The following is a 25035-nucleotide window of genomic DNA, read 5'->3' on the forward strand; positions in this document are numbered from 1 at the left end:
AAGAATATCAATAGGTCTTGTGCGTCTTTTACTTAACACGCGTATTAAATCCTTTTCTAAAAGGTTGAGCCTTGCCGAATAAGGATGGTTGATCAAACTCTCCGGAATAGGATGATTATGATAACCCGAGACGACTTTTTCCATATACCACATTTTCTTTTCGTCATTAAATTTAAATTTAAGCTTAAAAGGGCACCCAGTGTTCTTCGTATTATTTACTCCCTTCTTCCTCGCGGTTTTTGGTTTATACTCACTACCCTTTTTCCAGTGGCTCTCATACTTTCCACTATACTCGCAAACCATTTGAAAGCTGTTGAATGTAACTTGTTTATTCTGGACTATGATGCACATCTTTTTCATCCCTTGTGATCGAGCCCAATTCTTTGCATCTTCCTTATCCTTCCACTCATATTTGTTTTCATAGTGAGCACTTGTATCCTCGGAAACTTGCATAGGTTGGGGTTGATCTTGCATAACCTCGTCTTGCTCTTCAATAACCACCTCTTGATCTTCCATAACCACCTCTTGGTCTTCCACCAGAATGTACGGTACAATATATTATAGAATGACATATGTCACATAATTATTCACAATAGAAATTTAAACACACAGAAACGGTTGGGTCTACGAGTGATATTCCAGCCGACAAGGAGTATACGGCTGGGTCTACAAGTGATATTCCAGCCGTCAAATAGTATACGGCTGGGTCGACAAGTGATATTCCAGTCGTCATAACAACAACGGATGGGTCGAAAAGTATTATTCCTAACCGTAAACTGGTTACGTCCAGGAATTCCAAGACTCAAATTGCCCTATAACTGGATGAGTCAGCTTACGGCCTAAAAACCGAGCCGTAAAACAAGTTACGGATGGGTACGACAACATTAAATAACATTTAATATTTTTGGACAGGAAACCTAACCGCCGCCGACAGTATTAAATGCTTCCCATGCACGTAAAAAAAAACCTGGTCGTAATTTTTTATTTACGGCCAGGAGTATTTATCGTCCCATCCGTAACATGCTAACAACGGCTGGGAGTTCATCGATAGTGAGTCGTTATAATGAATAACGTCTGGGAGTTCATGGTTTCCCAGCCGTGATTGGACCTGGCGGTTGGAAACCTAGGGTTTTCGGAAGGAAAAAAATAAAACTTCTTGCAACTCTGAGCTTAAAAACTGAAATAGGATTTAGAATAGAGGTATACCTGGTAATCTTGAGCAATTGTTTCTTCGATTTCTTCTTCTTGGGTTGGTCCTTCGAAATCATAGTAAGGTTCATAAGGGTTATTTTGAGTTTGTGAAAAATTTTCATGATTTTCTGAAAAATCAGCAAAGAACTGATCGTTGTTGATGGGTAATAATATGTTATCGTATTTTGAAGATGAGGGTTCACCTACATCAAAAGTTTTGCTTGAATCACTGATTTTCATTTTTTTTTCCCAAACTTTTTTTCCCTCTTCTTCATCTTCTCTTCCCTCTGATTTTTTGGTTTTGATTTTCATCTTCAACACTTAACTTAAAGAAATGAATTAGTGTTGATTAATTAGCTAATCATGATTAGTGCTATTAATCAAGTTTATTATCTAAAATCAGTGAGGGGTCATATCAGTCTTTATATAAATATTTGATGGGGGTGTCCCAATTCCTATTTTGTGACCCTAAAAAGCCCCCAAAAGACCAAGACTTTTAAATCCCCGATAATAGGATTCTTAATAAATAGATAAGGAAAAAAAAGTTTATTCTTCCGCTGTTATTCTGGCTACATATAGTAAGCTTACTTATTTTCAATACAGTAGGTTTAAGGTAACCAGCAAATGATGTTTTATGCATGAATGGCTTTACTAATTGAAAGAGTCAACAATAAGCCTGTGTTAGCAGCTGAGGCGGTTCTAACCCCACTGCAAGGAAACAACTCTTGTATTGGGATTTTCCAGGACTCCAGAATCCCGAAAACAGAAAATAAAAGAAGTGTTACGAAGTTAGGGGTTCACACTTAAGTGGTGGAGCTTTACCTAGTGTCGAATTGGTTTTTACTCTTTCTCAGTTTCTTGAGAATAAAAGAGAACAGTTTCTTCATAGGAGTTGCGCTGTTTAACCAGCAAACAGAAACATGACATTCTCTCCTCAGAAGAGGACTGTCGCAAGCGTTGGTACAAATATTGTCTTGCTTGCGCATAACGAAAAATATGATGCAACATATTTACTACTTGCCAGATCACCAATCTGATTATTAGAGATTTTGATGAAATAGATCGCGGCTGTTCACATACAGGCAGCTTTGTTGATTAGAAAAACTTAAAGTTGTGGGAACTGACGAAAATCCTGTATATCCTTTGTCTATTTTCGCTAGACCAATATCAATCATCGACTTTAAAAAACCTTCTTTTTTCGCTAGAGGTTGAGCCACGAATTCCTCAATTGGCATCCACTGAAAAATGAAAAAAAAAACTCGCTTACTTTAGAGAATAGTTCAACAGCAGACAGTTATAACATACTAAGCAATCATTACAGCATGTTTTCGAATCCTAAACATATAGAAGTTGATGCATATTTTTGGTTAATCTCAAGACTGTTAATCAACATGAAATGAGGTTCTATGTACTTTCAAGTTTCAACTACTAATAGAATAACTGAACATGACTTACCTCAGCGGCCTCAATCTCTAAGTCTTGTTTTTGGATGTCAAAGGAGAGCGGACGCAACATGCAAACAAAAAATAAATCCGACTTATGGAAGAATGACTTGTGGCTTTGCCTGTAAAATAAGCCCAGTTTAACAGCATTAAGGACTCTAAAACTGTGCTCAAAATGAGAAGCACAACAATAAAATGACCCGGGAAGCAGTGGATGAACAGATTTGACTTGGGACTTGATTTTATTTGACTTGGGATCATTCACATTATCCAAATTCATAAGGTAACAGATTTAGAAAATGTAAGTCCAGAGACTGGGAAACAAAGGCATGGACTGAAAATAGAACAGTTTAAAAGCTTAAATCAAAGATCAAGTAAATTCCTCACATGAATGCTAAGACTTCCACGAATTCCGTGTCAATCTGTAAATGCAGATAATCAAAAGTTTTAGAAGAAATTAGATATCTAAAATTGTATAGAGATTTCACATGGTTGCAAGTTGTGTCTTAAGAAATAATAGATTTCATATTCATCACATACTCCCGTCTCTTCTTTAACTTCCCTTACTGCCCCAATGGATATATCTTCACCCTGTTGAAAAAGAGTTTGACATAGGGATGAACAAATTAAAATCACCATGGTTTTATAAGCATATACAAAACTCCTCAATTCTTAGATTCACACCTCATTTATCACTCCTGTAGGGAATTTCCATACACCGGTACCCTCGAAAACTCCACTATTTTCCTGAACTACTAAAATCTATAAAAAAAATAAATCAGAAAACAGAAATTAACAAAAAATACTTCTCTTGCAGAACACAAATCTTCCAAAGTAGGAAATGAGGAGACAATTTCACAAAAGAATTGAGAAGTTAATGCTTGTCAAGAATAAGTGGCATTGTTTACCTCTCTTTTATCATTCATCACAAAAGCACCGATACCCACTCGATGTGTAGCATTTATAGGAAGGGTGTTAGCCGTTTCGGGAATCCAGTAAACAAGCATTAAGTAGTTTGGCTCAGCATGGTGGTACCAGAAGCCTTCCTACAATTTCAGTGAAGATAAGTGTAAGAATGCTGAAAGGTAGCACGCATCATGTGAGACTGAGATTACTATCGAAGGTACATGGAAGAACTTAAGTGCATAACAACGTAATTATATAACAGACTTGAAGTATACAAACATATAAGAAAAGAAACGCGGGACGGAAAGCAATTACCTTGACTGCAGCTTCAACAAGGTTTACTAGTTGAATTGGTAATTTAATCCACACACCTTTTTTACCCTGTCAATAATAAAAAAGATAGCAATAAAACTACTGAAAGCTAGTAATGCAATCTTTTGGTTCGAATGTACAACGACTTGACATACTGAATGCGAATCATTACTCATGCACAAGTCATTATCCAACCATAGTTGCAATATTCAATGAGCATAAGCTGGCATATCATATGCCAGTAAAGTCAATGCTCAACGCGCTCATAAGAATCCAGACAATGCTGGTCAATAAACATTGAATCAATTACCAGAAACAATCAAGTCAATTTTTTATAGTTCAGTTGCAATCTAGTGGCTTGGGTTGTACCTGCTGCCTCCAATGCGATACTGAAGTACGAAGCGAAGAAACAAAAATGTCACAATCCATAGGCTTATTCATATCAATAATAACACCATCGAAATGATCATTTGTTGCATTAAGTAACTCAACAGGTTCGAATCCATTTTCAGACACAGTTTGTTCCACTACAGATGATGATGACGAAACTGACATTTTCTTAATATTGAAAGAACTTTTAACTCTTCCTGTAAAACCTAATTTACCAACAACAGCAAAATAAACACTCCATTAGAGCTTTTTGATTAAGAGGAAGGAAAAAAATACAGCTAATTTTAGCAATTAAATACCCTGAGTAAGAAGAAAACATACCAGAAGTAAGGCGACGACTAGTTTTGATTGTTGAAGCAGGAATGCAAACTCTTCGATTTCCAATCGCACAATAATTCACGGTTTTGAAACAGAATTGCGAAGAAGTTCTACAGAGTGATTTAAACATCTAACTTCCAAAACCTGGATTAGACTTTTGATCAAATGTGTGTTAGTCCTCAACCGAGTTGGGGGAGTTGGGTGTAGTTTGGTTTTTTCATGTTAGTCGTGGGGGAGTTCAAACGAGTCTCTCTAAATCTCCGTTAGTCGTGGGAAAGTTTAGAAGAGTCTCCCGAACTCCCTAGAAAATCCTATTAGTCGTGGGGGAGTTTGAAAAAAACTCTCAAACTCCCTGTTAGTCGTTAAAATTAGAATGATAGGGAGTTGGTGTTTTTGGGGGTAGTTCTAGAGAGTTTATAGTTTATTTTTTCCTCACTCCAAATCTCTCAAAAAAGTAGAGATTTCTGGAGAGTCTCTCAAATTCCCCACACTCAAAACACCAAACTCTCTCAAACTCCCACACTCTCTTACACTTCCTCAAAATCCCCAAAATTCAAAATACATTAAACTCTCCCAAACTCACTGGTGGACTAACCCGGTGTTGTTTGATTCAAGATATTATTGATGTGAGAGAGACTAATAAAAAGACTTTGGGTGAGAAAAACCCACAGTCGTATTCAGCTCGTATAAGTGTATAATACTCTCGTATTGGACCGCCAGATATTTCCCTCAACAGTCCACATTAGAGTTTACGGATTACGGTGAATATTTGGACACGTCATTAGATAAGATGAGAGACAAATGTGAAAACCACTTACTCTTTACTGTCACTGTTCAACGTGTTTACCAAACACAAAACCCTAAAATTATTTACTCTTTTACTTTACTCTTACAAAGTTTTTCATTTCACAAAATTTCACCGCTTTTTTTTTTCCTCTTCTCTTTCAAAGTTTAATCTTCACTGGAAGTTCCATTATTTTTTTTTACTTTCATCCCCTGGAAATTTTCATTTCTTCTTCTTCGATGTCACTCACAGATTTATCTGAAGAAATTTCACCATTTTCAGTAACCGGAAATAATTTACTAGACAATTATCAACAAACACCTTCTTCATCAGAAATCGAGTTTCGGTCAGATTTACCTCTTCAGAAACTACGTCCTGTTAGAAATAATCAGTTTGTTACTGAATTTACAAACGGTTCTGCAAATTTTGACTCAATTTCACCTGATGTGAAAAATGAGGAGTGGTTTTGCTCACCGGTAAATGACTTACCGAGGAAAGACGATGGAGGCGGTGGAGTTGGTGTCGATGCTGGTGGTGGTGATAGTGAAAATCTTCGGTGGCCGCAGTCAGAGGCGTTAGCTTTGTTGAAAATTCGGTCAGAAATGGATTCTCAGTTTAGGGTTTCTTCAAACCCTAAAGGCCCGCTATGGGAAATTGTTTCCAGGTAAAAGTTTTTTTTTTTTTTTTTTTTGTCTATGTAAATTTTTGTGATTTTAGGGGTTTTCATTTTGCATGGAAAGATTTTTCTAAAGAATTTCTAAAACCCTAACCAGGAAACTTGAACAGATGGGTTACCATAGAGATCCTAATAATTGTGAACAGAAATTCAGAAACGTTTTCAATTATTACCAGAGCACTAAAGACTCGTCATCATTACAAGTTGAATGTTGCGAAAGCAGTAGAATTTACAAGTATTTCAGTGAGCTCGAGAATTTAGATAATTCTTATTCTTCTGATTATGAAAAACCTGTTTTTGATCAAACCAGATTACAGGATACAATTCAAAAGACTACTCAAGAACCAAATGTGAGTCGAATGGAAGAAGAAGTTGGTGTGAAAACAACACACTCGGGTTCGGCTGATACTGTATTACATGAATTTGGTTCTGATGCTGGAAATGAAAATGTGGATGATGAATTTGGTGAAAGTTTGAGTAGGAAGAGAAAGAGAGAAATCCGCAACGAACTTAAAGATCACTTTGAGGATTTGGTGAGTAAAATGATGAAGAAGCAAGAGGATATGTATAAGGTATTACTTGAGACGATTGAGCAGAAGGAGAAAGATAGGATTACGAGAGAAGAGACTCGGAGGAATCTTGAAAGGGAGAGAATGAGGAAAGAGGAGGAGAGGAGGGCTCAAGATACTCAGCGAAGTTTAGCTCTCCTTTCGTTCTTAGGGAAGTTCTTCGGACAGCCGGAAATTAATACTCCGGAACCCCTGCGACAGCAGGAAATTAATACTCCACAATCCACGGGGCAGCAGATAATTAATATCCCGCAGTCACCGGAATTATGTAGGGAAATAGTTTTACATGATCAGAGTCATCAGAAAAAACAGAAGGTTGAAGGATCAGAATATATGTTAGATGCAAATTTCAAGAGATGGCCTAAACATGAAGTACAAGCCTTAATCTCCCTTCGAACTGCAATGGAGCATAAATTCCGAACTGGTGCGGCAAAAATTCCAATGTGGGAAGAGATATCTCTGGGAATGACTTCAATGGGGTTTACTAAGACTGCAAAGAAGTGTAAAGAGAAATGGGAAAATATCAACAAGTACTTCAAGAGAGCAGCGAGTAGTGGCAAAAAGCGATCGGAAAATGCAAAGACATGCCCATATTTTTACGAATTGGATATGCTGTACAAAAAACGTCTCATTAATCCTGAAAAGGCATCTGAGGCTGTCAAGGAAGAACCCCAAGAGAAAGAACCTCAAGAGAATAATTCTAATGGGGAAATGTTGACTACTTTGGCCCAAGTTTGTGATCTATTCTCCATGTCAGAGCCACTGTTGGAGCCCGCGGTTGGCGAATCAGGCTCCATGGACTTATCTTAATATCCATCCATCTAATATCTCTGATACTTCTGGAAGGTACACACGCATTTTATTTTAATGTACTATTTTGAGAATCATGAAAATCATTGTGGCATGACTCATATTCTTCAATAAACATTACTAGATTATAGTCAATAGGGAAACAACAAAAATACTCCGTTCCATGTAATATATTAGGGTTCACTGTTAAATTCCTTTTTGTGATATGTAGCATTATCAAAATAAAGTGCTTCCATGTAATCTCGATAAACTCACTTGTGGTTCAACTTGAAGATCCACTGTAAAATGGAAATTCATGGACTGAACAGATTAGTATTCACAGCAACCAAAAAAAATATGAATATCAAGTAGTATACGCTTTTGTGTTGCATAGGAGGACATTCATGTACGCAGGAATTTGGAGCGCCTCCCTGCTTAATCTATTTTGTTGATGGCAGGTCTGGTATCAGGTTGTGTACCATGCAGTTGGGAGAGCATATCTTCAGCGGCCCTTCGTTCGTTATTCAACATTTAGCCTCTATTCTGGAATAGTTAGGATTCAGCCATTCCAACACCTCATCCTTCTCTTATCTGGAAGTGATGCTATATGAACTCTGTATTAGAGTTTGAAATTTTTGCAGAATTCAGCTGGATAGATGAAGACCAGATGAAAGATCAAGAAGTCTGGGTTCCTTGTAGTACTATATATATACCTTTTTTCATGAAAAGCTTTAAATTTTGACTGTATTTTATCGGTGTGTTTTACTTTGCGGATTTGTAAGTCCTACTAGGCCTTCTTCTCTAACTGTATGGTTTTAAAACAGGTCCGGGTTCCAACTCCCAGATTTTTTAAGTTGCAAGAGGGTGGAACTTCATACTGTATCTCCCATGAGTTGTGATTTTTCGTTTGTTTCTTTTAAACTTATATGTTAAATCAATTGTGGAAATATATTATGGGATGTTGTGTCTTTCGATGTTGTTTTGTGCGATTCATACCAGTTTACAATAAAGAGTGGGTAAAAGATACAGAGTTATGAGTACGCAGGCGGGCGGGATGGAGAATTCTCTCTCCCGGCCTTTAATTCCTAAGGCTAAGTCCCATGGGCTAGATTGGAGTGCTAGATTGGCCAAAAAGTGTTGCAAATTAAAAAATAAGTGTTGGAAAAAAGTTAATAGTGATAGTTTTCTCACCTAGCAAGTGCTCGCAATCCAACTATCAGCGAGATTGAAACGCTGAATCGTTCGGCGCTGAAAAAGTGGTTTAAACGTTGAACTGTTCGGCGTTTCACGAATATTCCCTGTAATCTTTGCCTAACCGTTCGGCGTTTCAATAAACGATGTTTCATTCGGCGTCCTATTTCAACGTCGCACCATGCGGCGCTTGACTGTTTTTCCTCCAACGGCTATTTTTTTACAGAATTCCATTTTCTAAATTATGAGAATTTCCAAATGATTTTCCAATTTGTTCCAATGGTTGCTTGTTTCAAATTTGAGAATTTATCAAAGTAAAGGGAAATTTTTAATTAAATTACAAAACGGTTACAATGTTTTTTGAAGAAATTGAAAAAAATATTAAAATTAAAATAACTTAGAACATAAAAAGATATATTGAAATTGAAATTCTACAACTTAGAACACAAAAAAAATACATTGAAATTGAAATCCTACTTCTAAATAACTTAAATTATTACTAATATATCATTTTAATTTAGGGGATAAGTGGTTTGTAAACGGGTTTGTAAACGGGTTTGTAAACGGGTTTCTCCCATTCTTGTAAACGGGTTTCTCCATATTTTGTAAACGGGTTTAAACATATATCGTTCTTCCATATTTTGTAAACGGGTTTCTCCCATTCTTGTAATTCATCCAAGGGTTGACGTAGGATCTTCATGTCCGATTCTCTTTGCTGCATTTGTGCCAAAATTGAAGAGTTTTCCATGTCCTTCTTCAGATACTCTTCCTCTGTTTCATATTTTGCCATTCTTTGTGTTTGTGCGTTTTCAAGAAGTTCGATGAGTTTATCCAATTTTTCATCTGATTTATGCGATGCTTTAGCCTCACGAGCCCTTTTCTTTGCTTGATCTCTCCCTTCACTTCTAACGTCATCTGTTTGTTCAAAATAACGCCTTCTCTTTGATATGTCCGAGGTTTCAGAATTATGAGTAGATGAAGAGCTACCAAACCTTGCCATATTTTGAAATTCTTCATCCAAATTATCAACTTCATTTTCTTCAGTAGCTTGAGTATGTTGACTAGGTTGAGTAGAAGTACCGACTCCATCATCATTATTCACCGCTGGATTGTAATCTGGTTGATAAGTCTTCAGGATCTGAAAAATCGATGCGTGCGTCCATTGTTTTTTAGTCGCTGCTACATAATTCTCTCTTCCACGACGATACTGGGAAAAAAATGAAAAGAAAAATTTAGAGAAAGAAAGAAAGAGATCAAGATGGAAGAAAGAAAACATTAAAAAAAAATTGAGGTACTTACATAATCCTCCTCGGTCATCCCCGTAGGTCTACTTCGGAAGTAGGGTCTAATATATGAAATATATTTTTTCACTTCGGCTCTCAATGTGTTGCACTTTGTTCGTAATGCCTTTCTATCTCTTTCGACACCATTGGGGCCTTTTCTTTTATTGTATTCTTCCATTATCTTTCCCCACAATATTGCACCTTTTTGATATTTTTCATGAATCGGATCGTTGCTTGCTATGACCCAACCATAAATTAGTGTCTCTTCTTCTATTGTACTAAAGTGTGTCATAATTTTGTATGAACAAAATTATGTGAATAATAAGAAGAAGAAAATCAATGAAGAAGATAATCAATTGATTTTGGTGTGAGGGATGAAGGAGAAGTAGTCCTCAATTTATAGGAAAGCCTGAAAATATAGTTGTTGAGGTTTCAAACGGCTACAAAATCTGAGTCGTTGAGAATGCAACGGTCACCTTGATCGGATGGCTGAGACTTGCTAGCGCCGTTCGGTTCGGCGTTGGAACGTCGTTTGGTTCGGCGTTTCCTCAAACTGCTACATTTTCACCTCAAACTCAGACCATTTCCTATCTCTATATAAACCTATCACATAAAACTCAAAATCCCCACCCCAATTCTCAATTCTCCTAGCACATAATTCTCAATTCAAAAATCAAGCATGGCCGCATTTTCCATCGATGAAGACAATGACTTGGTTAGAAGTTATTGCAAAGTTAACAACACTCAATTAATAACCAACACTTTTTGGGAACAAGTTGTTGAAGAATTTTTGAGAATCAATGGTAATGCTAATGGAAGATGCAAAAAAGTGTTGCAATGTCGGTTATCAAGCATCCAGCATTATTGCAAGCTTTTTGTCATTTCATTAAGGGCATCAAATGGTAATCGTGAGGATGCTAGGACTTTATATGAAACGGATCATGGAATGTCGTTCATTCATAACACCGCTTTGGAGATACTTGGTTATGAAGCATATGCATGAAGAAGTATTATGAAGAAGTATGCATATGAAGTTCTAGTTAAATATGTAATGTAATTGTAAACGTACTTAAGTAAAAATAGTATTATGTAGTATTACAAAAACTAATTAAAATGTCTACTTATTAATGAAAGTGTGTTTGATTAAAATAAAGGAGTATTATGGTTACTCTCCATTCTCATAAAATGCACCATCTCCTTGAGGGTCATATTGATCTTCATCGGTGTCCACGTTGGTTGTACCCTCATGAACTTCCGGCAAGGCATCATCAATATGCATGTTTGGAATATCACCATCTCTCAGACCTTCTCCGTGTCGGTTCCATATGTGTGTAGTGAGTTCCAAGCGAAGTTGTGCCCAAATCGCAGGGTTGTACAATATATGAGGAGGTAGCCTTACGTTTCCTTGAATTGGCGGTTGAGGTTCATCTCCCGTGATCCTTCCCCAATCCGCATTGCGATATTCCACCTCAACACACATGTTGTGCATTATCAAGACCCCCCTCATAATTGCCTTCATGTAAGATTTTTTAGAATAACGACAAGGTTTCAATATAATGCCAAACTTACCTTTTAAACCACCAAATGCACGTTCTATGTCCTTCCTTTTAGCTTCTTGATATTGATTGAAAAGACCTTCTCTAATGTTTGAGGCGGGTTTGTATCCTTGCACGATACAACCATACATCGGATATGCACCATCTCCTAGGTAGTACCCCTGGTCGTAATTCTTTCCATTGATTTGATAATGACAAGGAGGTTCTACACCAAGAAGTTGTCTATCGAACAAACCCGAAGCATGCAAGACATTAAGATCATTGTTCTGCCCACCCAACCCAAAATAGGAATGCCAGATACATCTATCATATGTAGCTACCGCCTGAAAAACAACCGAGGGATATGGCTTATAGCCGCTGTAGGAACCTGCTTGATCCATTGGACATGCTCTCCATGCCCAGTGAAAACAATCGACACTACCAAGCATACAAGGAAATCCTCGATCTTCATTTTCTGCTAAAATACTTTTCGTATCTTGAGCGGTAGGTTGACACATGTATCGACCATTATAAATCCAAATAATTGCATCCATAAACTTCATAGCATAATGGTAGATAGTGGTGGCTCCCATTTGTGTGTAATCATCTAAGGAATCCGGTGCAATGCCTTTGGAAAAATGTTTCATGACGGCAACCATTTTCATGTATGGAGAATGACCAGGAATACCGCAAGCATCCGTTTGTTGGCGAAAATCATGGTCAAATTCACAAACTTGCTCTAAAATTCTCAGAAAAAGTGGACGAGGCAAAGCAAACCGACCTTTGAATTTCTTTGGCCCATACGTACAATTGAAGTTGCAGTACTGATGCATCATACGAGCATCCGCGTATACACGTTTTCTTTGCACCCTCTGACGTGTCTTGACTTCATTCGGGACGGGTTGACGTATTCCATGCCTCCTCTGCGTATCCAAAAGTGTAGCCACTGCTACAACATTCGTCTCAATATCATCTTCATCATCCTGACGACTTTTCAAAATTCTTCTCAAAGCTCCCCGCATAATGTACCTAACACAACGAAAACATAATGTATAACACTCCATAGAAACACAAATAACACTCCATAAAATCATAACACTCCATAGAAACACAAATAACACTCCATAGAAACACAAATAACACTCCATAAAATCATAACACTCCATAGAAACACAAATAACACTCCATATGGTTTCATAAACACTACAACAAGTAATCTAATTCAGGTCAAGGAAATTATATGATTGTTGTGGGGCGAACTGAGTATCATAAACAATATTAGGCTCGCTTTCCGTCAACAACGCAGTAAATTCATTTCCTCCTTGTTGATATTGTGATGTAGTAGCTCCATCTTCGACCCTAGGAGTGTAAAATTCTTGACCTGTAGACCATTCATATGAACCACCTAATGTGAGGTCTTGTGATGTATTAGCTCCATGTGGATTGTTTGGAGGCTGGGATTGGACAGATGGTACTGAAGACGATGTGGATCTGCCGGATGAGGAACATGAAGTAGTAGCCCTTTTATATGATTCGTCCCGTGCGACTTGACGAGCTCCAAGCTGGAATGAAAATGAGTTTTCCATAAACCTAATGCAATCATCCTACAAGTACATAAATCAGAGAATTTTAATTAAATATTCAAGAAACTTAAAATGAAAATGAGTACAAAATGTAAATGTACTTACCATTCAAGAATCAACTAGACAGTCAGACTCAATCAAGGAAAATACATCCAAGAGTTATATCTCAATTTATCCAATCAATCTGCAATCAAACAGATAGAAATCTGTGAGCCATATTAATATGAGAAATAACTTGGATGGTACCAAACACCAATATCCAAGCGTCAATAAATTTTAATCAACAACTAAAAGTTGGATTCACAATTGATCAAACTACGCACAACCTGTGATACTTCAATTATATGAAAATATAACGTGGAAAAGAAATAACACAGAAACCAGAACTTTTGTTAACGAGGAAACCGGAAATGCAGACTAACCCCGGGACCTAGTCCAGATTTGAACACCACACTGTATTAAGCCTCTACAGACTCTAGCCTACCACAAGTTAACTTCGGACTGGAATGTAGTTGAGCCCTAACCAATCTCACACTGATTAAGGTACAATCGCGTTCCTTACGCCTCTGAATCCCAGCAGGCCTCTACGCACTTGATTCCCTTAGCTGATCTCACCCACAACTAAGAGTTTTTACGACCCAAAGTCGAAAACTTGATAAAAAAATTTGTCTCACACAGAAAAGTCTATTGAATAGATAAATCTGTCTCCCACAGAAATACCTACGAATTTTTGTTTTGTCTTTTGATAAATCAAGGTGAACATGAACCAATTGATACACCGGATTTATATTCCCGAAGAACAGTCTAGTAATATCAATCACCTCACAATGATCTTAACCGTATGGTAGCGGAACAAGATATTGTGGAATCACAAACGATGAGACGAAGATGTTTGTGACTACTTTTTATCTTACCTATCGGAGATTAAATCTCGAGCAAATCTTAGAGAAGATAATACTCAATATGATAGAACAAAGTAAGATCAGAACACGCAACTACATGGAAAATAGTTGGGTCTGGATTCAGAATCCCAATGAAGTCTTTAAGTCGTTAACCTATAATGGTTTTAGAAAAACCTAGGTTAAAGGAGAATCGACTCTAGTCGCAACTAGTATCACACAGGAGGTGTGGGGATTAGGTTTCCCAATTGCTAGAGTTCTCCCTTATATAGTCTTCAAATAAGGGTTTGCAATCAATGCTACCTTAGTAACAAAGCATTCAATATTCACCGTTAGATGAAAACCTGATTAGATTCAAGTTAATATCTTTCAACCGTTAGATTGAACTTAGCTTGTTATACACAAATGAAATGTTCCTTCATTTAGATATGGGTAACCGTACCTAAACGTATACACTTGGTTGGCTCAACAATAGTTAACTGAAGTTAGTCATATGAACACTTTCATATCAACCTTGATCATATTTATCACAACCATCTCAAATGACTCAAATGAAACTAGTTATAGAGTTGTTCAATTGTTTATATTCTCATAGAAGTATACAAGACACAATTGCAGCAAAAACGATTTTGATTTCACTCGAATCAATTCATGAACATTATAGCCACGGTTTGCCAAATATTGCATTCTTTATTATATAAATGTACATGAACAAACCGATTTTAGAACTTAACCCACTCAGGTATGCAAACGGGTACGCATACTTAGAGTTTTGGACTTGGTCTGTCCGCCAGTATGCGAACGAGTACACATACTGTCGTTCATGACCAACTCAGTTGAATTAGTATGCAAACGGGTACGCATACTGAATTCCTGGACTTGAACGGTTAAGCCAGTATGCATACGGGTATCCCGGACTTCAACTGTTCAACCAGTATGCATACGGGTATGCATACTATGGTCCCGGGACTTGAAATAACTTGCAACAGTTAGCATACAAGTACACATATTGTGCTATATCCAATCAATAGGTTAATTGTTCTAAACTCCATTTTAATCATTTAAACATTCTTAGAAGACGGGAATAGCTGTCTCACACAAACTATTAGCTTCAAAGCAATTTTCAAGTGATCAATAGATCAATACGAAACATTCCGAATGACTGTCTCACACAAATCATGTAAGATGTTACCAGGCGATTTTCACATGATCATCTTTTGACTTTTGTCAAGAATAAAAGATGAACTTCGCTAAAGCGAAAGCTTACCAACACATATTTCGAGAAATATGTAAGTGAGTTAAACTCAACTCGAAATATCAAATGTGTATAAAGTAAAGTCTATATATCTATACGACTTTTGTCCCAATAGGAGATAAAATATAAATATACTTCTGAGTGATAGATGAGTTCAAGTCTTCATGTACCTTTTGTTAATGAAGTTCCACAAGCTCCCCTTAGTAGTTCTTCGTCTTCAATCGATGAACATCGTGAAGTATAAAGCTCAAATACACATTCTATCCTCATCCAAGACATAGCTATAAGTAGACTAAAAATCAAGACTTATAGTTTTGGCAACTAAACTTGACAAACAAGCTTGAGATAACAACGTTTGCGAGTTCGACCGAGCAGTGATCTAACAATCTCCACCTTTGTCAATTTTAATGACGAAACTATCAATACATATGGATTACAAAATAAATAATCTTTGTAGCTTCTCATCCAAATGCTTGATTTCCTTGGTTATTCAACATTACACGAAATCTTCGTCACTTCCAAGTACTCCAGTGATTCTGAACTTGTTCAACTCAGCATCATAGTTGTTGAAGATCCGTAGCCATAACAATAAGAAAACAATTATTTTCAACTATTGTTATACATTGTCATAGTATTATTACATAGCATCAAAGTTCAATTGTATCACAACTTTGACAATAATACTACGGTGATATGTATCACTCCCCCTTAGTCAATGCTTCATCTCACAATGAAAACCACTCCCCCTTAGTCAATGATCCATAAACCATATGTATTTGTAGTGTGAACTACATAATAATTCTCCCCATTTTTTGTCAATATAAATTGGCAAAGGTACGAAAACTAACGGGATCATAATGAAATTCTCATAGAGATACTACATGACTAAAAGAGAACATATCAACTTTGTATCGATGATTTCACATAGTCGAAACTTAGCGTATTCATCAAGGAGTTTATAAAGATACAAGAAAACTCCTACAATATTCCACATCCGCACTCCCCACAAAGATTTGGCAATTAAGCACAAGTTCAATTAAAAACTCTCCCCCATAAAATGTCATTCCCGAAAAAACAACAAGAGCGGCCTTACTTTTGCAAGAAAAGAAGGATTTCCTTGCACATTAACAAATTACATGAAATATGAATTTGTATCCAGAAAACTCCAATAAATTAACCACAAGCGAACCCATGATTAATTCAATCGGAAATGCTCAACATAAGAGAACTTACAGAGCCATACAGTATATTCACATAGAAGTGGATCAGGAAAGATCAATACTGCGGAATATACAAAGATTCATTCTATTTTTTTAATCAATATTTGAATAATGACACAATAGACTTAATCTTTGACATCAAAAGTTCATTATATTTTCCATCAATATTTGCATAATGACATAATATACTTAACTTTTGACATATATGGGACAATCATAGTTCAGTGACGCAAACACACATATCCCACACCATTATTTACAATATATAAAACCAATAAAGATTAATACTGCAAAATCATCTTCCAAATAAAATTTAGAATTTAAATAAATAAATCTAAAAACATTGCAAGATGAAGATCGTTGGCAATAGCAATATGTAATCACAATATAGGCTATTCCAAACCCTAGTTATCCTTCTTAAAACACAAGAATAAATTCTTATACGAGTTTTCCTAGACATTAAGACCTATGAAAAATTCTTTATCGTCCCCGAACTCCTTGTCGTCAACAGCCATTGGAACATAAGGTTCATGAAGAAAGGAGTCAATTCCAACAAACCTTCTTGACTGATGTCGAACTAGGGCCTTCTGAATTTCAAGAGTCCTTAAAACAATAGCCTTTATTTGCTGAATCTACTTCCTCGTTTCCTTTAACTCTTCAAGAACACCAGAAAACTTCTGAAGATTAGAGGAGATAACCCTTAGTTTCTTCATATTCTTCAAAGTTATAGAAGAAGGAGACTAATCTTTTTCCTTCATGATTGATGAAATAACAATCATATTAACATCTTTTCCATCAAAAGACATGATGCTTGGAGTCTCCATACAAGTATGGAATTGTGAAAGAAATACACAAATAAATCTCAACAAGCAATCTTGTGATAAAAAAGAGTCTTTCAGGGAAGGAAAAAGGAATGTTGGGTTACGTAACCTTTATAAAAGTAAAAGGATTCACGTACGACCAATTCACATCCCTAGAAAAGGTTGAATTGTCGAAACTAACCCTCTTTCAATAATTAAAAGGGAAATCCTTTTCAATATCAATTTATGATATGAAAAGATCAACAGAATTTCAGAAAACCAAAAGAAAAGAAAAGAAAAGAAAACATTCTTTTCCTAAAGCCTGAATTGTGCTCAACTCTTGTCTCTTTAACCAGGCACAGGAGACAAGATTCACCTTCAACACGATCAAGCTGTATTGGGGTGAACGATAATCTGTCTACCATTCAAATCTTGTACAAAATTCTTAATACCCTTTTTTACAGAATGTTTATACCTTGTTCTTTTCCGAAGGGGTCTAATCAATTCTTTAGAAATTAAATTTTTCGAAGAAGAATTAAGTTTACTTACCTCAAATAAATTAGACTTTTGAACAAGTTTGAGCTTGTTTGCTAATCGGTTTGCTCTCCGTTAAAGTTTATTGATATATCTTATTTTATGCTTGTACTTGAAACACATAGAGAGTTCATGAACCTTAAGAGTATAATAAGAACACGTCAATGTGGAAGACGGTTCAGACACTATAGCTGAGCATGCTGCTAAACAAATTGTGGTACCTGAAACATGTGAAATACAATTTTCAGTGGACAGGAAAAATCCATTTTATCCTCCATAGTGGTTGACGAAGTTTCTCTGGGAAGAATATCAAGATTGATGTACGTATTGCTACAATTATCAAAATCAATATTTTCACCAAGGAGTGCAACACTTGAATTTTCATCATCGTCCGAATCATAGTGATCATACATTTCATCAAGAGTTGCAGCAAGACCTTTGTTCCCAGTGTATTTTGTACGATTTGGGCACTCATTAGAAAAAATACCAAAACCTTTACACTTGAAGCACCGTGGCATATCCTCTTCATCAGTGTCGACGGTGTCTCTGTTTTTAGGAGGGGCACAGTCATGAGGTTTGACTGATGAACTGTTTACTTCTTTTCAAAAGAAGATCTCTAAATTATCTTATGATCAATGAAACTGAATTGTCAAGATCTTCATCTGATGAATCAGTCTCAATAGGATCAACAACAGAGTTGCCAACACTTTTACTTTTATCAAGTAATTTAGTGTTGTTTTGTGCTTTGAAAGAAATATCCTTTCCAGATGTGGATGTATGCTCGTGATCAAATATCTTTAACTTCCCAACAAGAGTATTTCTGGAAAGTGTATTAAGGTTATTTCCTTCAATGATGACATGTTTCTTAGAATCGTATCTAACTGGAAGCGATCCGAGAATTTTCATCACAATATCCTTTTCAGGATTAGTCTTATCCAACACAAAAGATGCATTAACAATTTCAGACACTTTGTGATGAAACTCATGAAAAGATTCTTCATCAGCCATACGAAGGTTTTCGCAATCAGAATTTAGGTTTTGAAGCCTAGCTTCTTTCTCAGAGGAAGTTCATTCGAATACAGTTTCTAAGATATCCCAAGCATCTTTAGCCTTAGTGCACGTAGTCACATGGTGCTGAAGATTTGGGTTAATGGCATGTATGATAGCATTTAAGCCATCAGAATTTTGCTTCGCAGCAAAAATCTCGCCAGGCTCATACCTACCAATATCCTTTGGAACAGTTACATCGCCTTCTGTAACAACCGGAGGATCAAAGCGATTAACAACATGAACCCATGATTGAAAAATCACGTGCTTGTAGAAAGGAACGTATATCAATTTTCCACCACGAGTAATTCGAGCCATCGAAGACCGGTGGTACGTTTATAGAGATAACGCTTCTGTCCATAGAGTCAGATTGCTACAAACACAGACTTACGAGGTTTTAAACGTGTTTGCCTGCTCTGATACCAATTGAAAAAGTGGGGGTTTAAAAACCACACCCAATATTTCGTTTAGGAAATCTGTATGGACTAACTCCAATACATTTCCAAGAGAATCAACTAAACAGTCAGACTCAGTCAAGGAAAATACATCCAAGAGTTATATCTCAATTTCTCAAATCAATCTGCAATCGAACACATAGAAATCTGTGAGCCAGACTAATATGAGAAATAACTTGGATGGTACCAAACACCAATATCCATACGTCAATCAATTTCAATCAACAACCAAAAGTTGGAATCACAATTGATCAAACTACGCACAACCTGTGATACTTCAATTATATAAAAATATGACGTGGAAAAGAAATAACATAGACACCAGAAATTTTGAAAAAAAGGAAACCACAAATAAGAAAAACCCCGGGACCTAGGCCAGATTTGAACACCACACTGTATTAAGCCTCTACAAACTCTAGCCTACTACAAGTTAACTTCGGACTGGAATGTAGTTGAGACCTAACCAATCTCACACTGATTAAGGTACAATCGCGTTCCTTACGCCTCTGAATCCCATCAGGACTTTACGCACTTGATTCCCTTAGATGATCTCACCCACAACTAAGAGTTTCTACGAACCAAAGTTGAAGACTTGATAAACAAATCTGGCTCACACAGAAAAGTCTGTTGTATAGATAAATCGTTCTCCTACGGAAATACCTCCGAGTTTTTGTTCTGTCTTTTGATAAATCAAGGTGAACAGGAACCAATTGATACACCAGACTTATATTCCCGAAGAACAGCCTAGTAATATCAATCACCTCACAATGATCTTAACCGGATGGTGGCGGAACAAGATATTGTGGAATCACAAACGGTGAGACGAAGATGTTTGTGACTACTTTTTATCTTACCTATCGGAGATTGAATCTCGAGCAAATCTTAGAAAATATAGTACTCAATACGATAGAACAAAGTAAGATCAGAACAGGCAACTACAGGGAAAATATTTGGGTCTGGCTTCAGAATCTCAATGAAGTCTTTAAGTCGTTAACCTATAATGGTTTTAAAAAAAACTTAGGTTAAAGGAGAATCGACTCTAGTAGCAACTAGTATCACACATGAGGTGTGGGGATTAGGTTTCCCAGTTGCTAAACTTCTCCCTTATATAGTCTTCAAATCATGGTTTGCAATCAATGCTACCTTGGTAAAAAAGCATTCAATATTCACCGTTAGATGCAAACCTGATTAGATTCAAACTAATATATCTTTCAACCGTTAGATTGAACTGAGCTTGTTATACCCAAATGAAATGTGCCTTCATTTAGATTTTGGTAACCGTATCTAAACGTGTATACTTGGTTGGCTCAACAATACTTAACCGAAGTTAGCCATATGAACACTTTCAATCAACCTTGTTCATATTTATCACAATTAGTTCAAATGACTCAAATGAAACTAGTTATAGAGTTATTCAATTGTTTATATTCTCATAGAAGTATACAAGACACAATTGAAGCAAAATCGATTTTGATTCACTTGAATCAATTCATGAACATTATAGCCACGGTTTGCAAAAGATTACATTCCTTATTATATAAATGTATTTGTTCATGAACAAACCTGTTTTAGAACTTAACCCACTCAAGTATGCAAACGGGTATGCATACTTAGAGTTCCGGACCTGGTCTGTCCACCAGTATGCGAACGGGTACGCATATTGTCGTTGAATTAGTATGCAAACGGGTACGCATACTAAATTCTCGGACTTGAAATGTTAGGCCAGTACGCATACGGGTATGCATACTAAGTTCCCGTACTTGGAATAACTTGCAACAGTTAGCATACACGTACGCATACTTTGCTATATCCAATCAATGGTTAATTGTTCTAAACTCCATTTTAATCATTGAAACATTCTTAGAAGACAGGAATAGCTGTCTCACACAAACTATTAGCTTCAAAGCAATTTTCAAGTGATCAATAGATTAATACGAAACATTCCGAGTCTACATCAAATGACTGTCTCACACAAATTATGTACGATGTTACCAGGAGATTTTCACATGATTATCTTTTGAATTTCGTCAAGAATAAAAGATGAACTTGGCTAAAGCAAAAGCTTACCAACACATATTTCGAGAAATATGTAAGCGAGTTAAACTCAGCTCGAAATATCAAATGTGTATAAATCAAAGTCTATATAGTTGTACGACTTTTGTCTCAAATGGAGATAAAATAGAAATAGACTTCTGAGTGATAGATGAGTTCACGTCTCCACATAAATTTTGTTGATGAAGTTCCACAAGCTCCACTTAATAGTTCTTCGTCTTCAATCGATGAACGGCGTGAAGTCTTAAGCTCAACTACACATTCTGTTAGAGCATAGCTCGATGGAACCCACCAAGCGTTGGTATGTCAAGTTTGGTTGTCATATTTTAGTGAACCAAAACTCATTTAAAGAGTCGCTGGATTATATATTAGAGTCAACTTCGTATAGGTTAGCTTGAAAGTATTAGGATATGAGACATTACAAGTATTACGTGAAGACTTGAAGAATGTGAAGAAGTACGGAGCCACAACGACGACATCATCCTTCCACTTGAGGTTAGTAACATTTGACTTGAACTGTTTCATTCCCTAACATATCTTACAAGTCGTGCAAATTGAAAACATAACTGCGAAGCTTGAATGATTATACTCTAGTTAGACGTAGTATTAAGGAATACAATACAAAGTATAACGCTTATCTTTTGAAATTTGTATATAAGACATCGACATAATCGTTTGAATGCTACTGTGATTATGTATGGGTATGAGGTGAAGATTTCGTCCTAGGAAACAATGTTTTACATTCGTTTAAAAGAAGTAAATTCATAAACTTGTTTTGTGAATCGAAAGGGAAATCGCTAGGCTTATTGGTATTTGTTATTCATTGCAAATCTTTTGAATTACCAATATGTTTGATTAGTATAACCGCTCATGACTTGCTTATGTTCTTGGTAAAACTATTCACAAGGCCTGACTTTTGTATTGGTATGATTAGTGAAACCGATCTTAAGTAATCACCTGAGATGGTATGATCGGTTTATTGTAATTGGTATGACCAACTTTAGGCAAAGGGGAACCGATCCAAGTAAGAGGTGCAACCGATCACAAAAGGGGAATCGATCCTTGTAAGAGGTGCAACAAGTTTGTAGTTATTGGGAACCGATCCTATGAACATGTGCAACATGTTTTTAGTTATTGGGAACCGATCCTATGGACATGTGCAACAAATACAAGTTAGATACCATATATATGTGGGAACCGATCCTAGTACCTAGTCAACCAAGTTTTGGTAACTAGCGTGACTAATTCTAGTACCCATATGGAGGTAGAACCGAAACTCGTTTTGTAGAACCGTGAAACCTATGTTTGGTGATTTGATAGGATAATCAATCACATAGTTCTTGGAAGTCAGATGAACCAATTCTAAACTCGTTTTGGAAGTGTGGCAAATCGATTCCAAGATTGTAAGTATGAAAAATGACTTACAAAGTAAATATGTCGACATACTTTGAACATGTGCAATAACGCTTGTCTTTTATTGTTCAAAGATATTCCTTAATAGCTAAAGGAGAATCCCGGATCGAAATAAATTAAGAATTAATTAAGGTTTTTAGTTTTGCGTATCTTTAGAAAATAAAAATTAGTAATGTGCATTTACTAGTTGGAGATTTTCTAAGATATTTTTGGTCAATATTTGGAAAAAGCATTTCCAAGAATTATGGAAACCGAATTTGGAAATATATTGCATATCTTGAGAATATTTTTGGTTTTGGAAATTCCTTAGTGTACAAACTTCCTTGGTCTATAAATATTGAAGTTTGCATTTCGAGCAAACTAATCCTCAGAGCCAGCAAAACTACCTAGTTGTGTTGTTACTGGTGGAGCTGCCTATTCGGAGAGGAAAGTAACCTAATTAGGAGAAATCTCTTAAGACCACCCAGTTTAAAGACTTCTTTGGGATTGAGAAGCTCTATTAGTACCGTTGGTGGGAAACTAGATAATTGCGGTTTATTATTAGTTTTCGATTGATTTGATTGACTACCGGTGGTTGAACTTTGATTGCACCTAGTTTGTTTATGCTTGACGATCTTCTCTTCTGATATAAGATTCACTCAAACTAGATCGAAGTTTCGACAGGGATATTTAGACTGTTTGTAGATCTAAAGACGTCTTGTGATACTCCATTGTTAACAGACTCCGTTCTGTGTGTGATTGATCACAAGAGATTCAAGTTGATTGTGTTCAGGTGTTTATTGAAGATCTAAGAAGATTTGAAGACGAAGAAGATTTCTGATTTGGGTTCATAATCTTTGGTGTGAACAATACTTGTTTCGGTTCAAAAGGATCCAACTATGATCGATTTATCTCTGTGATAGATTTGATTGATTAGTTGAGTAGATAGGCATCAATACAATTCTTTGTGATTCAAAGTATTGATTTCAAAATCTTGACAATTACTTTGGTATTTGTTTATAAGATAGATCTAAGGACCAGACAAAGGAGTTTATTGGGATAAACGGAAGAGTCTTTTGTCGAACTCATATCACTTGATTGAAAAGAGTTATTACCAAACAGATTTGTTGTTCCTTTACTGTTTGGAATACGAACCAAATGAATTGTTCCAAGTGCGTGACTTATTAACAAGTTGGAGGCGCAGAGATACAGACGGAACTTGGTGAACTATAGGTTTAGTTGCTTGGTCTCAACTATACGAAGTTGGTTTAGATTTTGTATAGTGGCTTAATCCTGAGAGTATTCAACTCTGGACAAGGTCCCGGGGTTTTTCTGCATTTGCGATTTCCTCATTAACAAAATCTTGTTGTGTCTTTTACTTTTCTATTTACGCAATTATAATTGTTTTATTATAATTAGAAGTAAAATACACAAACGTTAATTCATATTTACTTGATAGTAATCCTATTGTGGTTGGTTAAGCCCGAACCTTTTATCAAGTAAACATACTTCATTGTTGTATTGTCTCGATCTTGTATTCATAGTCAATCATGCAAGCTATCTTGTTGTCGTATTATCTCGATCTCGTATTTATAGACGATCACACGAAGTGTGCACCGATTAGTTGTATTGTCTCGATTCAGTCCATAGAAAATCACTTTCGGAGAAAGGACTTATAGGTGGAAAAGTTTTAGATTTAGGTATATTTGGGGACCCTAGTCTTTTCAATTGGTATCAGAGCAGGCAAACACGAAAAGATCTAGCAATCTGTTTTTGGTGTGATCCAACCTATAAGATATGAGTCAAAACAAGAAAGCAAAGCTTAACTTATGAAGAAATCAGTTAACGTATGTCAAGATAATGAGAATAATATCTCAGAGAAGATCAATGGAAATTGGTCTCGTAAGTCTTTTCGAAAATCAAAGAAAAAGTCTATGACTAATAACTTGATTGGGAATCAGGTTCCTGATCAGAAAAAAATGAATCCGAATCTTAAACATGTTTTGGATCCGACTCCAATCTATAGTGAAAAATCGTCTGAAAAGAGATTAGATTCACTAGACTTCCCAAGTTCTGGTTTTCTTAAACTTTTAAAGATTCTTCAAACATGTTGAAAGCTATGCAGAAAAGGGAAAAACCATTGACAATCTAGCCGATGTCCTAGAACTTATTGTTCAATTGAATGTAAGAATTTATGAAGAAAAGCGAGAATCACTCAGTCTTCAAAATAATCTGGCATATTATCTGGAACAAAAATTGACTTTATGCAACAAAGTTCATCAAAGGACTATAGAGTGTGAAATTCTTACAAAATCGTTGGAGCATTCAAAAATAAGGAATACGATCCTTATTGAAGATCTTCTTACAGAGACATGTCGAAAAGTATATCTAGACAAGTGTTTAGAAAAATAT

At 36.2% G+C, this 25035-nt stretch overlaps 2 protein-coding genes across 2 annotated transcripts; one reads left to right on the forward strand and one right to left on the reverse strand.

Moving 5' to 3' along the window:
* Nucleotides 1–1987: 1987 nt before the first annotated feature.
* On the reverse strand, nucleotides 1988–4794 carry LOC113302071 (nudix hydrolase 2-like). Its single transcript, XM_026550917.1, has 9 exons — nucleotides 4563–4794; nucleotides 4221–4447; nucleotides 3855–3920; nucleotides 3542–3679; nucleotides 3318–3395; nucleotides 3174–3224; nucleotides 3021–3055; nucleotides 2647–2755; nucleotides 1988–2429 (listed from the first exon to the last, which is right to left on the reverse strand). The coding sequence occupies exons 1-9, from the start codon at nucleotides 4687–4689 to the stop codon at nucleotides 2232–2234; spliced, it is 1029 nt and encodes a 342-aa protein (XP_026406702.1). The 5' UTR covers nucleotides 4690–4794; the 3' UTR covers nucleotides 1988–2231.
* Nucleotides 4795–5499: 705 nt separating this feature from the next.
* Nucleotides 5500–8348, forward strand: LOC113302077 (trihelix transcription factor GTL1-like). The gene is made up of 3 exons (XM_026550929.1): nucleotides 5500–6007; nucleotides 6330–7434; nucleotides 7836–8348. Exons 1-2 carry the CDS (start codon nucleotides 5583–5585, stop codon nucleotides 7396–7398), a joined length of 1494 nt encoding a protein of 497 aa, XP_026406714.1. The 5' UTR covers nucleotides 5500–5582; the 3' UTR covers nucleotides 7399–7434; nucleotides 7836–8348.
* Nucleotides 8349–25035: the final 16687 nt, after the last annotated feature.

Source organism: Papaver somniferum, chromosome 1 (assembly GCF_003573695.1).
Source record: "Papaver somniferum cultivar HN1 chromosome 1, ASM357369v1, whole genome shotgun sequence".
Classification (NCBI taxonomy): domain Eukaryota; kingdom Viridiplantae; phylum Streptophyta; class Magnoliopsida; order Ranunculales; family Papaveraceae; genus Papaver; species Papaver somniferum.

Excerpts from the sequence above, each read along its gene's own strand:
- LOC113302077 (XM_026550929.1), top strand. The coding sequence starts at position 5,583 with ATGTCACTCACAGATTTATCTGAAGAAATTTCACCATTTTCAGTAACC. Across the intron at positions 6,008-6,329 it reads CTATGGGAAATTGTTTCCAG|ATTACAGGATACAATTCAAA; the intron begins GTAAAAGTTTTT and ends TGATCAAACCAG.
- LOC113302071 (XM_026550917.1), bottom strand. The coding sequence starts at position 4,689 with ATGTTTAAATCACTCTGTAGAACTTCTTCGCAATTCTGTTTCAAAACC. Across the intron at positions 4,448-4,562 it reads TAGTCGTCGCCTTACTTCTG|GTTTTACAGGAAGAGTTAAA; the intron begins GTATGTTTTCTT and ends TTGGTAAATTAG. Across the intron at positions 3,396-3,541 it reads TGATGAATGATAAAAGAGAG|ATTTTAGTAGTTCAGGAAAA; the intron begins GTAAACAATGCC and ends TTTTTTTTATAG.